At 41.3% G+C, this 16,954-nt stretch overlaps 1 protein-coding gene across 3 annotated transcripts in view; it reads right to left on the reverse strand.

Annotated features, from left to right (window-relative positions):
- The window catches only part of tnfrsf14 (TNF receptor superfamily member 14), a 76,438-nt gene that overhangs the window by 48,235 nt on the left and 11,249 nt on the right, over positions 1 to 16,954 (reverse strand). For 2 of the 3 annotated variants that reach the window (XM_004916156.4, XM_012967125.3), the window contains exons 3-4: positions 11,438 to 11,563; positions 8,803 to 8,949 (exon numbers count right to left, since the gene is read on the reverse strand). In XM_004916156.4, the coding sequence (XP_004916213.1) occupies positions 8,803 to 8,949; positions 11,438 to 11,563 (273 nt within the window). Of the gene's footprint in view, positions 1 to 8,802; positions 8,950 to 11,437; positions 11,564 to 13,592; positions 13,737 to 16,954 lie in introns of all 3 variants that reach the window. The other variant, XM_031905864.1, reaches the window with a different exon arrangement.

Below are 16,954 nucleotides of genomic sequence, written 5' to 3' on the forward strand. Positions count from 1 at the left end.
GTACATGATCAGGACTGCCTTATTCCAGCAGAGTCTGAAGATCCTGTTGAACGTACAAGTAAATATGTACTAAACCAAGATGCATCTGAAGCTAAAGAACCAAGCTTGCAACATCCAGGGTCAACCCCTGCAACCCACAGTACAGGTCAGTCTCTTATACCTGTCACTTCTAACACCGCTGTTCCTTACAGTGCCCAACCTGCAGAGCTGCAAATGCCGGCACAGCAACAGGTCAGCTATACACATGAGGTCACACAGCACAAGATACTGCCTCCTACCATCACTCAGGTGGACTCCAGCAGTAAGCTACAGCCAGCAAAGACCTTAGAGACTAAACCACTGCTGAATGCTCATGCCAGTTCATTCTATCCTGGTTCATCTCACCTTTATACGCCACACAGCTTATACAACCCCAGGGTTCCACAAGTTACCCAGGCACCAAAGAGTGAGAGATCAGGCCTATCTGACTTCGCCAGGTATATGATACGTCGTGAGCTCATAAACATCAGTCTCTCAAGGTTTGACGATTGTCCAGAGAGTTACAGAGCCTGGAGATCAACCTTTAAAGCTGCTATTGCTGACCTCAACCTCACTGCCAAAGAGGAACTTGATTTACTTATTAAGTGGCTCGGTCCAGAGTCTGCTGATCATGTAAAGAGACTCAGAGCTGTACATGTTGACTACCCAGATGCAGGCCTTGCTGCGGCCTGGGGAAGGCTTGAGCAAACCTACGGCAGCTCTGAAGCCATAGAAAATGCCTTGTTTAAGAGACTGCAAAACTTCCCAAAAATAACTAACAAAGACAATCGCAAGCTGCAAGAACTTAGTGACCTTCTTAGTGATCTCCTGTCAGGACTCAGCTACTTGGACACTGCACATGGTGTAAACCCAGTAGTATTGAAGCTGCCTTATGGATTGCAAGAGAAATGGGCCACAACGGGCTCAAAGTACAAGAAACAATATAATGTATCCTTTCCTCCATTCTCATACTTCTGCAAATTCATCAGTGAATACGCCTGGACCAAGAATGATCCCAGTTTCAGCTTCACTGAGCCTAACCCTCCTGCTTCATCATCTTCAAGGCATCACAATGCAGCTGCTAAACACAAAGACTTGTGGAGAACAGTGTCAGTCAGAAAGACAGAAGTCCCTCCTGCCACTACCTCTTCCACTGACAAATCTTTCTCCTTTGGGAAAAATGAGGATCCTTACCGTCAGTGCCCAATTCATAACAAACCACAACCACTTAAAAAATGTCATGGGTTCAGGGCAAAGTCTTTACAGGAGCGCAAGGAGATTCTCCAAAAGTGTGGGGTCTGCTATAAGTGCTGTGCTTCCTCAGACCATTTTGCAAGACTGTAAGACGGTTATTAAGTGTGCAGAGTGCAATAGTGGCAAGCATGTCGCAGCAATGCATCCAACTCCTCCTCCTGATAATCTGCAGCCTCCAACCCCTGCTTCAAATTATGGCGGGGAGGAACAAGGGCATGTTCCAGCTTCAACAAAGATTTCAACTTCATGCACTGAAGTCTGTGGGGAATGTTGCAGTGCCAAATGCTGTGCCAAGGTATGCCTAGTACAAGTATATCCTGAAGGACAACCAGAGAAGGCAATCAGGATTTATGCTATCCTCGATGACCAAAGCAACAGATTGCTTGCAAGACCACAGTTCTTTGAAATTTTCAACATCAAGGGAGATGCATCACCATATACCCTCAATACCTGCGCTGGTCGCATAGAGGCTCTGGGCAGAAGGGCTAACGGGTATGTTGTCTCTTCAATCAAAGGTAACATTCATCTACCTTTACCTACGTTAATTGAATGTGATGAAATCCCTAATAACAGGGAGGAGATTCCTACGCCAGAAGCTGCATACTACCAACCCCACTTAAGGCACCTGGCCAACCAAATTCCTGCCATGGACAAAGATGCTGAAATCCTGCTCTTGTTGGGTAGAGACATTCTTAGGGTCCACAAGGTACGTCAACAGTGCAATGGTCCTCATGATGCTCCCTACGCACAAAGACTTGACTTAGGCTGGGTAATAGTGGGTCATGTGTGCCTTGACAAAATGCGCAGGCCGTTTGAAGTAGACTCCTTTAAAACTCATGTATTGAGAAGTGGACGCACTACTCACTTCAGACCATGCCCTCATCATTTTGAGGTGAAAGAGAATACTAAGGATATGATCCCAGCAACCAGTGTCACTCCTACTTCTTGTGATGACAGCTTTGGGACTACAGTTTTCCATACTACAAATGATGACAATAAAATTGCACCTTCCATTGAGGATAAAGAGTTCATCAGAATAATGGACAATGAATTCTTCAAAGACAATTCCAACAGTTGGGTTGCACCCTTACCATTCCACTCTACCAGAACCAAACTGCCTAACAATTGTGAGCAAGCCATTTCCAGATTTGCTTCACTACAGAAAACTCTTAAGAGCAAGCCTGAAATGAAGGACCACTTTGTTGCGTTTATGAAGAAAATATTTGAAAATGATCACGCAGAACCAGCTCCACCACTACAAGAACATGATGAGTGTTGGTACCTACCTTCCTTTGGCGTGTATCACCCCCTGCAAACCAAAACAAATCAGGGTGGTATTCGACTCAAGTGCCAAGTATCAAGGTATATCTCTCAATGATGTTCTTCTCACTGGTCCCAACCTAACTAACAACCTTGTGGGAGTGCTCATGAGGTTCAGAAGGGAGCCAGTTGCAATCACGGCTGATATCCAGCAGATGTTCCATTGTTTTATCGTACGAGAGGATCACAGAAATTTCCTCAGATTCCTCTGGCACCACGACAATGACATCAACAGTGAAGTGATAGAATATCGCATGAAAGTGCATGTCTTTGGTAACAGTCCATCACCTGCTGTTGCAACATATGGCCTAAGAAGAACTGCTCACGAGGGTGAAAACGAGTATGGTGCAGATGCACAGCATTTTGTAGAAAGAGACTTCTACGTGGATGACGGCCTAAAATCTTTACCAACAGATGAAGAGGCTATCGACCTGCTTAAGAGGACACAAAGCATGCTCTCTGAGGCTAACCTGAGACTCCATAAGATTGCTTCAAACAGCACTGCTGTAATGAAAGCCTTTCAAACTGATGATCATGCCACAGAATTTAAAGACTTAAATTTGGGAACAGACAATCCACCCATTCAAAGAAGCCTTGGCTTAAGATGGGACTTATTGAACGACACATTTGGTTTCCAGGTTACCACCACAGACAAACTGTTTACAAGGCGTGGTGTCCTGTCAGTAGTGAACAGCCTGTATGACCCACTGGGGTTTGTAGCACCCATCACCATACAAGGTAAATCTTTACTAAGACAGCTATCAGAGACTGTTAAAGATTGGGACACTCCTTTACCAACTGATAAACAATCAAAATGGGAGTCTTAGAAGCAATCTCTAAAGGAACTCCACTAGAGGTGGACCTAGAGGTGCTACACTTCAACTTCCCTTGCTGAAAGTCAGAGGAGAGAGATTCACATTTTCTCAGATGCGTCTACTGAGGCCAAAGCAGTTGTGGCCTACCTGAAGGTAAGAGACACCTGTGGTCAACCTCATATAGGTTTTCTGTTTGGCAAGGCTAAGTTAGCACCAAAACCTGAGCACACAATCCTAAGACTTGAACTTTGTGGAGCTGTGTTAGCAGTTGAGATTGCAGACTTTATTTTGTGTGAGCTGGATATTCACATTGATGCTGTTAAATTCTACAGACAGTAAGGTTGTTCTAGGCTACATATACAATCAGACAAGACGCTTTTACGTGTATGTGAGCAATCGAGTAGAAAGAATCAGGAAATCTACCAAACCTGAACAGTGGCATTATGTACCATCTGAAATTAACCCTGCAGACCATGCAACCAGGCCAGTTTCCACAGCTATCTTTGCAGGTACTTCCTGGCTAATGGGTCCTGGATTTGTACTGGATCACTCAGAGGCTACAACTACTGCAGATGTCTTCAGTCTCCTAGATCCTGACAGAGACCCCGAAATTCGACCTGAAGTTTCAACACTTGCTACAAGAGCTGAGCAAGGATTCAACTTAGGTTGTCAGCTATTTAAATGCTTCTCCAAGCGGACAAGACTTAAACATGCTATTACAAGGTTCCAAAGCCTCACCTCATCATTTTTTGCAAGTTGCAAGGATGGTACCACAAAGACTTTCAGTCTTCCCATCACTGAACTTATACTGCTCTTACCTTTTGAGCATTGAACTCTTAATTTGCTTTAAGTAAGAGACTTACATTGATCCAAGGGAACCTGCTATGACATACAGTTTAAAATGCCATGTTTGTTTCATTGCATGCTTGTTTGTTTGTTGCTTTTTGTCTTCCAGGTCAGAGGAAGGATCTTCAAGCAAAATTGCACTTATGTTTATTTTGCACTTTTATAACTACTGTTATGTTTATAATATAGTGGTACCTAAAGATACCAGACGGGGAGTGTGCTGCCCCAGCAGTTAATACTGTATATTATGTTTTATAGTTAATGGTTTATATGCATTCTTATTGTTACGCTGCCACCTAGTGACCAAGGTAGCATTACAACTTGTTTACTTCTAAGTCTGTATACCCTCCCATCCCCTTCCTTATGTGTGACGTCAGTTCCTCCCATCATGCCATTCATGTTCCTGCTTCCTATGTGTGAGGAGCTACTCCAGGGGTTGGGAAAGCAATATTTCTTTTGACCTCCAGCATTTGTCCATCCACCCCCAACGTTTGTTAACCTACAACAAATAAACAACCTTTTGTGGATTCCAAGTGTCTGGTGAGTTCTGCTATCTGGCAAAGATTGCCCACGGTGGTTGTGCCCAGCTCCATACAGGCCCAGGGAGAGGGGTCTCAGGGGAAACTCAGCCATTATCACAGCAATTGGAGTCAGAAAAGTCATCATATGCCTTTGAAGTTTCAAACCCATCCATGTGTTTAATACTTGTATATAGGACCTCTATATCAACTAAATATAGAATATTGAAGTTGTTAAAAACAGCTTTATGCCTACACAGATATGACCAAGTTATGTAGCGCTGGCGTATGAATGACTAAGGGTGTGTGTCACAACAGAAATTTGTAAAAGATAAGTAAACTGTATATAAAGCTGGCCATACACGTAATGACAAAACCGTCAAATGATCGTAAAGTTAGTGTGCACCAAACAAATGTACATCTAGTGATCTTATTCCCAATCTCGGTCAGAAAATCACCTGGGCGGGTTTGCAAATTTTAATTGTTAACAAATAAACAATAGGAATTCTGAGAGTGAATTCCAAACAAACTCCTAAAAAAAAATCCCATTTACATGTGTTTATCCTATAGGCTAAAGCTCACCCACTGGGTTTTAAAGCAGAAGCCAGAATAATAGCTGATCAGATTCCCACCTACTGACAGTTTTTTGTTTTTTTATTGAAGCCCGACGTGCTTCTGTCACCCAAGTGCAAAAAGTGCCACACAGTGCATAAGGTGCTTGACTTTGCCTCTAAAGAGGCTAAGTCCAAAACATCCAGGTCCACCCGGCCAAAAGGCGCAGCAGTAATCCCGAATCTTCGGGAACCCCCTTGCTGAAGCTCAGGGGAACCCCTTTATCCCCAACATACCCAGCCAAAAGGCCCACAGGAGGCAAGGGTCTTCGGATCCCCTTTGCCGCAAGACTAGGGGGATCCCTTTATCCATTCCCCTCCCAGCTGAAGCAGAGAAGGGGTCAGGGTAGAAGTGGACCTCCGAAGAAGTCCCGACACAGTGTGCGCCCTCTCTGGGGCCAGGAATTTTGTGTGTAACCCGGAGCCTGGCTTTTCCTACTCTCCCCCCTCCCTTCCTGCGTGCCCACTCACCGGATCCTGGACAGAAGACAGCTCCTGGGTCATATTTAGAGTGTTTTATACAAAACCGTTCTGTTTAGCATAGTTTTGTAGTTTGGTAGTTTGCAGTAAAAAGATGTATTTACCCATTTTTGTTTTGTCAGAATGTGTACTTTCGGAAAATGTATGGTTTTCTAGGGTCTCCGCACATAATACACATACCGGGTGCAAAAATTGCACGAGCCAGAGCGTGAAAATTCATATGCACTTTTTCTATGTGGGTGCCCCTGTACGCCACATATAGGGCATCAATCTGTTAAGTAGACCTCTGGTGTTCCTATTTTGGGTGATTTACCATTGTATGCAAGAAACTGTGTGAGATAAATACGGCAAATTGCAACATTTTTAGGCGATTTTCTGAAATGTCATAGAAACCACTAACTTTAGGAAAGCTCTGCAGATTGGTACTTTGGTGTAGAAAGGACTCTTTACCCATGTTGGATTTGTTAGAATGTGTACTTTCCAAAAATATATGTTTTTCTGGGGTCACCCTACATTTCTGTAGCTTCTATTCCATGTGTTTATGAATTAGGTAAATGTAAGCCATGAAATTGGTGTGCACAAGGTATATTTTGCGGTCTTTAAGTGTCATGTGCTTTGATAAACTTTCTTGGTACCTAATGATACGTGGGAGATAACTGGAAGCTTTGAGGATTTTTGGAAATATTATCAAAAATGCCAACTTTAGGAAAGCTTTGCGACTTGGTACTTTGGAGTAGAAAGACATGGGTAACCATTTTAGATTCGAAGGAATGTGTACTTTCCAAAAATATATGACTTTCTGGGGTGAGTGTATTTTGACTAGCTTTATCCAACATAAAATGATGTAAATGTGTTGATTTTGCAGAAGCTGAAATAACAGAAATGATAAATCATATGGAGGTATGTTCACATTGGGGCCACTACATGCCACACTTAGGTAAACCTATACATATTGGGCATCAAACTGTTTAGTGGACCCCTGGTGTTCATATTTAGGGTGTTTTAACTGGTTACTTTATGACCTGTAGGAGATAAGATACTATAGACTGGAAGCTTTGAAGCGATTTCTTTTAAAAATTTCACAACTTTTGATAAAAACCAATAACTTTAGGAAAGCATTGCAACTTGGTACTTTAGAATAGACAGACAGTTCTACCTATTCTGGATTTCCCAGAGTCTGTTCTTTCTAAAAATGTATAATTTTCTGGGATAAACCTTCTGTTAGTGGAATTTTTGGCCTTGAAATCTAAAGTATGCAGCTTTCTGAAGCAGTGCTTTGGAAATTTGGTAGTGTACTGCTGGGAGTTTTTGACCTATACAAGTGAGAAATCTCCATAAAACTATATATATTTGGTATTGGCACGTTCAGGAGACATGGGACTTTCCAAATCAGTTGTATTGTCATGCATAAAATAATTTTTGTTTCTGGTATATGTGTTTATATTTTGGAAAATATATATTTTTTCATTTTTTAGACATTTAGAAGCCTTTATCTTGTTACAGAATTGGAATTACACAAAAATTCTACCATATTTTGAAAGCTTAGGTTGTCCTGAAAAAAAACAATATATTGTTTTCCTTGGTAAAATAAAAGTCCCCCCAAAGAAAGGCCCCTAAAGTGAAACAGTGAAAATATTCAAAAACTGTCTGGCAGTGGAAGTTCCGCTTTGTCCAAAACAGCTGGCAGTGAAAGGGTTAAGTTATACATATTCACAAACTTAACCCAAAGGCTTTGTAAGAAAAAACAGGACATTTAAAATAAAAAACATCTTACTTTTCAGAAATGCTGCTGAATATTTAAGCAGAGGAAGTGAATATTATATGTAAGGCACAGATCTGCTGCTAAACTGTACTGTGCACTACCACCGCTGGATTATCTAGGTCACTGATGACCATGAATATGGGTTGAAATTCACAACCAGAAGTTTGGTATTACCTGATATTTGCATGATCATGACTGGCTCCAGCATCTTGAATATATTTTGTATTCTGTTAAAATATGCTTTTTGAGAACTGTTTGTAAACTGAAAGTTAAGCCATATGAGGGAAAAAAAGTTACTGAGATAAGACTAATGTCAAACGTAGCATATTCTCAGTAAGCCGACTTTTGTCTGCACTGGGAAGCATTGATTACCCTCAGGTGCAGGTACATGTAGCCGATATCCGCCAAAAAACACGAAACTTTGCATTTTCGGTGGATATCGGTTACATGTGCACTTGCACTTGAGCGTATTCAATGCTTCCCGGTGCAGGCATAAGTAGGAGGATACAGTAGTGGGGCCTATTCTTGGCAAGTGTTTTTAGGCTTGCCGAGAATACACAATGTGTGGCATTAGCCTAAACCATAGTGGAAAGACAAATGGGGCTCTTTATCACCTGTGGGAAATTTCTGGGCAATTAACGGATCACCACAAGTGTTAAACATGCATAATTTCAAATAAATGTGAACAAGCAAGTATTTTCGGGAGAAGAGATTTCCCACAGGCATCCCCTCACAGCCATAATACAAATGTATTAAGCCATAAACATCAGAAGCCATGACTACTAAACAGACCCTAAATTGACTCTATTCATAAAGGTACGTGCATGCATACACACTCCTTTAAACCTGTGACAAGCACTCCTTCAGCCTTCTCTGACAAACCAGCACTTGTCTATTACTGTTAACCCAGACCTGACAGCATTTCCAGTGTTTCCATAGCAGGTTGTGTTACTATTTGCAGCCGACTTATGCTAACTGAATCAGATACCTATAGGTGCATGTGGAAAATCACAACATGCCAAAAAAAAACTGGGGAAATAACATGCACTTGTGTATGATTTAACAAAACTGAAGCTAATTTGCTCCCAAATTGATGTATTGTATGTACAGCGCAGTTTTTTTCTCCATAATTTCAGTGTCACTGCATTTCACTCCGAGTATTAAAAATTACAACTTACCAAGTTCTTTGATTCTTTCACCAGGTTTACATTGTTTTAATGGTTGACATAAATCACAGTCTTTTCTTTGACAAAAATATCCATCTTTGCATCTGCATTTAGTATTACTTTGATAGGTGCACTCCTGCTCTACAGTCAGACCAGATCCTTAAGACCAATAGAAAAGCACACAATATTTTTAACTGCTTTAAAGGAACATCATAAAAAACTGAAATCTACATTTGTATCCACCCACAAACGGGGGTCAGTTAAAGGGGATGTTAATCTTCAGACAATAGTCCGAATATGAACAACCCCTGTAAAAAAAAACATTTTTGTAAATCATCTTTATTATCTTTTATATTTATTATTTATGCTTAGTTCTGAAGCTACAGACTATATAAGCTTTGGATCAGCGCTGCTAAAACTCCCACTACCCCACAGTTCTCCCAATAGGGAATTTCCAACCGGGACTTGGCAGGCAGAATTGGTTGTGAGCATGCCTTCCTCTCCAGCATATCTTTGATACCATTGGCTGGCAAGATTCAGCCTATTGGTTTAATAAAAAGCAAATGATGCAGAAAAGGGAAGGCATTTGCAGTAACCAATTCGGTGTCAACTTGACGGTCCCTTCTAAAGATAGAGGAGAAAGACTATAGTCTGAAAGTGAACATTAAGTAAAGGCATTTTGGGGGGGAAATGACTCATTAAATTATATTTTGACATATTTATCTGATTGATAATCAGGATTGTAATGACTTACTTGTGCTCCTGTTAGCAGAAAACGTCACTGGCCTGGGGTTCTTTTGTGCCAGCACCACAGAACCATCCTCTACTTATTTCTTAAACACCCCAGGGCTGACACATGGCAGTGGAGTGAAAAAGCCACATATTTCGTTCAGCTTTTCACTGCTGTGTATTCACACTTGTGCAAACAAAGAAGCAGAAATGGGGATTGCTCTGTGGTGCTTGCACAGACGTACCCTGGCCCAGTGCAGTTTTCTTCTGATTTAAAGAAATGTTAAACAAACACAGCCATTGTTAGAAATAGGAAGTGGGTAATAAAATATTTAGGGAGAGCCATGGCCCCTGTCAATACCCATGCCTTCAGTGACTCCCCCTGATGCTGAAACCAATACAAAGAGGCAGATGTATTACTGATTTGTAGTTCGTATTAGGGTGTTCCTTCAGATGCAAAAATGTATATAACATAAGCACACTGGTCAACGCAAGCTTTGCAAAAACCTTAAAGGGATACTGCCCTGATTTTTACGTATACTTTTTATTTCTAAATTACACTGTTTACATAGCAAATAATTCACTCTACCATTTAAAATGTATTTTTTTTAGTTGTAATATTGGTGTGTAGGCAGCCAGAGCTGCACATTATAACTGCTTTCAGGTAACCTAATGTTTGCCCTACTCCCATGTAACTGGAGGAGGCCCAAGTCTGACTTGGATTTCTTACTATTGAGTGCTATTCTGATATCTACTGGGAGCTGCTATCTTGCTACCTTTTCATTGTTCTGCTGATCGGCTGCTGGGAGGGGGGTGATATCACTCCAACTTTAAAATAAAAACATGTTTTCCCATGACAGTATTCCTTATTATTGAGTAAAATCCCAAAAGATGATTTAAGGACTATGTCCTTTACCAAGTGCTAGTCCCTAAAACTGAATAAAGTTGTTTAAGGATGTTGCAGAGCTCGAGTTGCTTAATGTACTAATGATATATGCACTTTTAGACTTTTAAATGACTCCTTTTGCAGCACAGTATACATTGCGTATCAAAGGTATAACGAAGAGGGATTTTTTTATTTTTATTTCTTCATATGACAATTTTTTGGGTCGACAACCACTTTAACTATGTTACATGGTATTTAGTGGCAAGTAGTATATATCACTTATCAATGCACCAAACAAATTAATACGCCACTAAAACCTTGTGCTTCACACATGCTAACATGACATAAAAAAACACCCCATTTTCACTAGTTTTAAAGTTGTGCCTTCTCATATATTTCATACTGTGTATGCAATAGTTTTGGGGGGTACATATATGTTATGAGGAAAATGTTTCCCAAAGACTTGTCTTAAAGCCTCTTAAAAATACATTATAAATCTCCCCTTTACATTTTTTAGCATTTTCTTTGTGCTGTGTTTGCATTTGAGCCTGATTAGGCCTGTGTAGTAGGTGATGTCTATAGCATGAATACTTTATGCCTAGAGCTCCAAATGCCACTTACCTTTTCATTACAAATTTTAAAAGTAAGTCATATCAAAAGAAAAAACTGAAACCACTTTTGTGAAACTTATTTATATTTATTCCCCATAATTTGGAGTAACTCTAAGAACAGTATGTAATGCCCAGTAGTTGGTCGTATAACTAATCCACAATAAATACACATAAAAAAATTTGTAATTGTATCTACAGTTCAATATCAAGTAGAAAACAATGTATGTGTTCTCACTCGACACAAATGGGGATTTATTTTAGGTGCTCAAACTAGATAGCATAAAAAAATTAATTTCTTTTCCTTTTAAAACTCACTTTGGAAGTGATACTATCTTTGGAGAAATAATCTAGAGTGAGCACTATATATTATTTTTCCAATGATACTCTAATTTTTTTCTAATTTTTTGAAAAAACTTCTTACCTGAATCACATTCTCTGCATCTGAGGCACTTATGAACAGCATTAATGTGATCCATATAAGTTCCATCCACACACGGTACACACACTGTATTGCCAGAGACTGTACAATCTTTGCTTACCACCTTTCCTAAAAGACACAGGTATAAATACATAGTTTAAAAGTGTTTACAAATTTCTATTTTTGCTACAATTTATACAGGAGCAGCGGCCTGCTTCATGTTGCTCTTAACATCCCTAACTCCAGTCAGGCAAACCCTGTGATGGCCAATAAAAAGGGCAACCAATTTAACCTTGGAAATCAAGTAGCTGGCCAGCTTGAATAGATTACAATTATCCCTGTTTTGTTTAAAGCAGCGTTTTTCAACCACTGTTCCGCGGCACACTAGTGTGCCACGAGATGTTGCCTGGTGTGCCGTAGGCAGGGCCGCAATTTTTACTTTGAAAAAAAAATCCGGGCCCTGTCATTGGTTGCGCCCCGTGTGTGCGGGTGACGTCAGTACGCACGGGGCGCAACGTTATAAAAGGGCCTGTGTGCGGTCGCGTGTAGGCAGAAGTGCAGAGGCGGCGCGCGTGAGGGGAAGATGCTGCTGAAGCCGCCGAAGAGTAAAATGCTGCTGGGCACCAATGTATTAGGGGGGGTCACTGGGCACACTGACTTATGGGGGCACTGCTGCTGGGCACCAATGTACTAGGGGGGCTGGCTCTTGGCACCAATGTACTGGGGGGCACTGCTGCTGGGCACCAATGTACTAGGGGGGCACTGCTCTTGGCACCAATGTACTGGGGGGCACTGCTGCTGGGCACCAATGTACTAGGGGGGCACTGCTCTTGGCACCAATGTACTAGGGGGGCACTGCTCTTGGCACCAATGTACTAGGGGGGCACTGCTCTTGGCACCAATGTACTAGGGGGGCACTGCTGCTGGGCACCAGTGTACTAGGGGGGCACTGCTCTTGGCACCAATGTACTAGGGGAGCACTGCTGCTGGGCACCAATGTACTAGGGGGGCACTGCTCTTGGCACCAATGTACTAGGGGGGCACTGCTGCTGGGCACCAGTGTACTAGGGGGGCACTGCTGCTGGGCACAGAGTTAAATTTTTTAACATTTTCTAATGGTGGTGTGCCTCGTGATTTTTTTCATGAAACAAGTGTGCCTTTGCCCAAAAAAGGTTGAAAAACACTGGTTTAAAGGAGAGGACATTTTTTGTAACTTTAAGCTCAAAATGTCTTAATGTCCTTAAAGGATAAGTAAACCTTAAAAAATCAATGTAAACTTGTGCCGGCTGCTCTTGTAAGCATTTCTGGGGAATGTGATTAGAGGAAAGTGGTTTGAACCAATTGTGTTCTGTACTCACCTCTATTCCCCATCTCCCTTTCTTTTTCTCCAGGAATATGGAGGGCGTTTAAAAAGAACTGAATACAACCATAATATAATAATGCATGTATATATTTAAAAAACAGAATAACCTGAAAGGGGGGTAAGTTTAAAATAAAATATTCTTCACTACAAAGGGGATCTTTCATTAAGCGGCTGCACACATCTTTCTTCTGACAGTCGAAAGTACAGGAGAAACATGTTAATCCAGGAAAAATTTATAACACACCACTAAGGTATTAAACATGAGCCACAAAGGGTTTGCCATATAAACAAGTCTGTAACTGCTACTGGTTTTGTTTATATGCATATTATCTAAAAATTATTGCAGCAGTTAATACAACAGAGAACTCTGCAGCATGCTTATAAATTAATAATCGGTTAGCCATTCTAAAAATGGATTTCATATGTTATACAGTTTTTTGAGATTACAGTGGTCATTCATGTACCTCACTCAAACTGCAACTATCTGAGCAAAATATAGTCTTGTAACACAGAGGATTGGTATAAAGTTAAACCAAATAATAATCACCAACATCAGTTTTCACAGAATCCACCAAACATAAGATACATTAATGCCCAGCTATAGGCTGTCTTTAGCCCCATGCCAATTTAAATGAAATTGTTAGTTTTTGCCATAAACAAGTGATCAAAAACTGATTTTTTTAAATAACCTTTTCTGTGTTTCTGCCTACAAGAACCGAACACAGCTATTAAGTACATGCATGGAAATAAATAGCAGCATGCTTTTAAAGCTCAATGCATATTTGTGAAGATAACCATTCTGGAAGTGATTTCCATGGCATCCAACCAACATCTTCAGTTCCATTCCAATTAATTCAGCACAAGTGAAGCTAGTAAAAAGTGACACACAGGGTATGTTTCTTCAGTCACATTAGAGCTGAAAGAGGAGATCTTTAGTTCCTGGCAAGAAGAAATAAATATATTGACAGATACTGGAGGTCCAGTTAAAACAACTGAGGTTGTGAGAATGGGGTTGAAAACAAAATTTAGAGCAATGGAAGAGAAAGGATGATAGGTATGAGCTGTGAAAAGAAAAGAGGAACGAGGGATGTGGAGAATAGGGGTAGAGAACAAGTAAAACCTTGGTAAAGCGATTCTTCATTATTCAAACTGATCCGCATTCCAGTGGAGTTTATAATCTAATCTGTACCAGGTGAGCTCTGGGGACCTGTTAACCTGCCAATATGGTTTGGATTGTGGCAGGGTCGGTCATATAAACCGCAGGTCCCAATTGGTCGGGCCCCCTACACAAGGTGTTGCCAGCTGGCACAGGGTTCCAGGGCTGGGTGGGAAAATAATCCCTGCCTCTCGCTCAGTGAATAATGTTGTAACCCTGTATTTTAACCTCTCTTGTTCCATTGACCTCCAACATTTCATGGCACAATGTGGCCCCCAAGCACTGGGCACTGACACACCAAGCATACTTTATACAGTGTGAGACATTGATTACTGAACCATCAAGCACACTCTACACAGTGAAAGACTTGCGTACCCTGGGGTAGCAGTATGAATGCAGTGCCCACTTTGTGTTTAATGTCCCAGAACACATAGCCGCATTACTGGGCAATAGTTGTTGGGGGTGGGCTAGACAGACGCGCTTTTTCCCCTGGTGCGGAGCCCAATGGGTCCATCTGGCCTATGGCCAGCCCTGGACTGTGGAAGGGAACCTACACAGATGCAGGAAAAATTCCACACGAACAACACTTTGCTCAGTATCAATTCAGCAACCTGATCACTGACAGGCAGCAATTCTAATTTCTAATTCACTGAGCAATAGTGAATAGTAATAGCAATAGTAATAACAGAACTGACAGAAAACTATTACCCATAAGCTCGTGTGAGCAGAGCCAATGTTTGTAATGTCCCTGTTTGTTGAAAATTAATGAGAAAAAATGAAGTTCTAACAATGAGTGTTAGTATTTGTCACTGCCTTTCTATTCTCTGTACTGCTGGTTCTGACTCTAGAAGAAATGTTGAAGACAGGGCTGATAGTAAAATAGTGCTGCCTCTTATTCATGGTGTCTGATTAAACTGCCATCACCTTTTAACCCTTTAGCTGCCAAGGCCGTAGCTCCTACGTGCTGGCAAAAAAAGTCGCTAAGTGCCCAGCACGTAGGAGCTACGTTTTACACTAAGTCAGCGCGTTCTCTGCACTCGCCGATCAATGCGAGTGCAGAGACGCGCTGCCAGCCCCACAACCCCCTAGGCAACGAGCTCACCGGCCCTGGACGTCCTCTGCCGCCTCCGATCGCCCCCAGACTGACCCCAAGTCGCAGCGACGTCATCAAGACGTGCCTGCTGCTTGGGGTATTTAAATCCTGCCCCTGGCGCCGCCCTCTCACTCTTGGAGCCTCGTGGACCTGCCTGCAGCCCCCTGCGACCCTCCAGCACAGAGATCTGCCAGCCTGCCTTTGAGATCTGCCCCAGGTACATTTTTTTGCACCATTTACACACTTTACACCATTTACACTTTTTTTACACACACATATACACACCTGTACACACACTCACTTCTTTTGCAAGTGTGCACACATACATATTTTTTACTTTGCCTTTATTTTTTAGCCTTTACACACTTATCACTGTTTGATCAGTTTTATTTTATATTATTGATTTCATTTGTTCATTGCTTTTGTGTTTCATTGCTTTTTCAGTTCTGCATTGTACTTTATTTTCTGTTTTACTTGTTTTACTGTATTACTCTGATTTCTAAGTTCTGCTTTATACTTTTATTACTGTTATATTGCTTGTTACCTTGATTTTGCAGTGTGACAAGTGATCAGGTAGCCTGAACGCAAGTCACACGGCATAATCTCATTTTTCATTGATTTTCTGATTTCTAAGTTCTGCGTTGTACTTTTATTACAGTTATATTGCTTGTGTTAGCTTGATTTTGCAGTGTGACAAGTGATCAGGTAGCCTGAACGCAAGTCACACGGCATAATCTAATTTTTCATTGATTTTCTGATTTCTAAGTTCTGCGTTGTACTTTTATTACAGTTATATTGCTTGTGTTAGCTTGATTTTGCAGTGTGACAAGTGATCAGGTTGCCTGAACGCAAGTCACACAGCATAATCTCATTTTTCTTGGGTTTCTTAGTGATTTTCTGAGTTTCCAGTTCTGCGTTGTACTTTTGATTAGTTATATTGCTTGTGTTAGCTTGATTTTGCAGTGTGACAAGTGATCAGGTAGCCTGAACGCAAGTCACACGGCATAATCTCATTTTTCTTGTGTTTCTTGTGATTTTCTGAGTTTCCAGTTCTGCGTATTACCTTGATTTTGCATTTCTTTTCTTGCCTTTTATTGCATGTCAGTGGTTCCATTGCATTTTTAGATTTGTGTTGCTGTTCATTTACTGTTCTTGCTTATTGATTGTTCTTGGTTGTATTTACAGAACTTTGCTTGTATTACTTTTATTTCAATAGTAATTAGGTCATAATCATTTTTATTTGTGTTGCTGTTGGTCTACTGGCTTTTGCTTTTTTTTTTTTTTTTTCTTTGCTTGTTCCGGATTGTTCTTGCTCTACATTGTCCTTGGTGGTTTTTTTTAGGGAGGTCTAGAGTTCAAGGGAGGGGTGGGGTTTCTTTGCCAGATTTGTTTATCTTATCTGTTTTTTTTTTCTTCTACTCTGCCTTGCCTGTGTTGCTGTAGTTTGTCTGGCTTCTGATCATATTGTGATTTACTCGATTTTTTGTGTGACTGATTGGGGGCATTTAGACTAGGGTGTTATATTAGTTTTGAAAATATTTTGTTGGCAACATGGCTAGAAGGTTGTACTCTGTTGAAGAGGCTGCTGCACTGTGCATGGCCTCTAGCTCGGAGGAGTTCAGTGACTCTGATTCCGAGTATGTGCCCCCTGATTCAGAGAGTGACTCCTCTACTGAGGAGTCATGGTGTAGTAGTAGCACGGTTAGTGCTCTTGAGGAACCCATGGAGGTGGAGGTAGAGGAGAGTGTTCCAAATGAGGGAGAGGGTGATAGGGCTGATGCTGCAGCTGGAGGAGAGCCTGCGTGGAGGCCTCCTTGTAATTTTCCCCCTGAGATTCCCCCATTTACTGCAGTCGCTAGTGTTAAGGTGGACACCAGGAATTTTGAACCAGTTGATTTTTTTCAATTA

This window comes from Xenopus tropicalis, chromosome 7 (assembly GCF_000004195.4).
Source record: "Xenopus tropicalis strain Nigerian chromosome 7, UCB_Xtro_10.0, whole genome shotgun sequence".
NCBI classification, from domain to species: Eukaryota; Metazoa; Chordata; class Amphibia; order Anura; family Pipidae; genus Xenopus; species Xenopus tropicalis.